General features: G+C 53.2%; 1 protein-coding gene across 1 annotated transcript; it reads right to left on the reverse strand.

Annotated features, from left to right (window-relative positions):
* Window positions 1–512: 512 nt before the first annotated feature.
* LOC106512203 (ras GTPase-activating-like protein IQGAP1) lies at window positions 513–1,123 on the reverse strand (the record flags this gene model as incomplete). Its single annotated transcript, XM_014000869.1, is given in 3 exon segments — window positions 513–725; window positions 814–901; window positions 1,009–1,123. Coding segments are annotated over 3 exon segments (416 nt in total), but the record flags the coding sequence as incomplete, so codon positions are not given.
* Window positions 1,124–1,336: the final 213 nt, after the last annotated feature.

Raw genomic sequence — 1,336 nt, forward strand, 5'->3', positions numbered from 1 at the left:
CTCAGCACCAGCTGTCACGGACAGGGGGAGGGGTCTAAGCACCACCTGTCACAGACAGGGGGCGGGGTCTCAGCACCACCTGTCACAGACAGGGGGAGGGGTCTAAGCACCACCTGTCACAGACAGGGGGCGGGGTCTCAGCACCACCTGTCACAGACAGGAGGCAGGGTCTCAGCACCACCTGTCACAGACAGAGGCGGGGTCTCAGCACCACCTGTCACAGACAGGAGGTGGGGTCTCAGCACCACCTGTCACAGACAGAGGCGGGGTCTCAGCACCACCTGTCACAGACAGGAGGCGGGGTCTCAGCACCACCTGTCACAGACAGGGGGCAGGGTCTCAGCACCACCTGACACAGACAGGGGGCGGGGTCTCAGCACCACCTGTCACAGACAGGGGGCAGGGTCTCAGCACCACCTGACACAGACAGGGGGCGGGGTCTCAGCACCACCTGACACAGACAGGAGGCGGGGTCTCAGCAGGACGAGAGGCCTTCCTGACATGCTGCCTACCTTGGCAATCATCTGCAGGATCTGGTTGTGGGTCTGAGGTGGTCTGAGGACCCCCAGCCCCTCCAGACGATGAAGACTCCGCAGGATCTTCCTCTTCTTCTCCAACAGACTCAGGTTGCTATTGGCAACCAGCGACTGGTTCCTCTTCAGCTTCTCAGGTGTTTGAGCGTCCTGTTGAGCTCGACGCATCATCAGCCAGTCATGATGCACTTCCTGTTGGAAGAGTGCAGGTAACAGTTCATGATAAACATCACATCAGAAACATCATCAGAAACATCTGTCTGCCAGGTGTGCTCATTACCTGGCCAGGTGAGGTCTTTGTTCTCAGGATGTCACTGAGAGAGTCACCTGACTGAGTCCTGATCACATCAACGATCAGCTGTTTGGTGCTGAAAACCAACAGAAAAACACCTGATCAGCTGGAGCTAACGAGCTAACAGGCTAATCTACCTGAGCAGGTGATAGCAGCTTACCTGAGCAGGTGATAGCAGCTTACCTGAGCAGCAGTCCTCTGGCATCAGGTTGATCCGACTCCTCGAAAATATCAAATCTGTTAGAGAGAGTCAGAGAAACCTCCAGGTGTTCAGATCCTGCATCTGCCCAGGACTCACCTGAGAAACACAGGTGACAAAGGTTTACACACACCTGAGTACTGATACCAACACTTCAGTTCTTATATACCAACACTTCAGTACTTATATACCAACACTTCAGTACTTATATACCAACACTTCAGTACTTATATACCAACACTTCAGTACTTATATACCAACACTTCAGTACTTACTGTATATATCAACACTTCAGTACTTATATACCAACAC

This window comes from Austrofundulus limnaeus, unplaced genomic scaffold, assembly GCF_001266775.1.
Source record: "Austrofundulus limnaeus strain Quisiro unplaced genomic scaffold, Austrofundulus_limnaeus-1.0 Scaffold4778, whole genome shotgun sequence".
Lineage (NCBI taxonomy): Eukaryota > Metazoa > Chordata > Actinopteri > Cyprinodontiformes > Rivulidae > Austrofundulus > Austrofundulus limnaeus.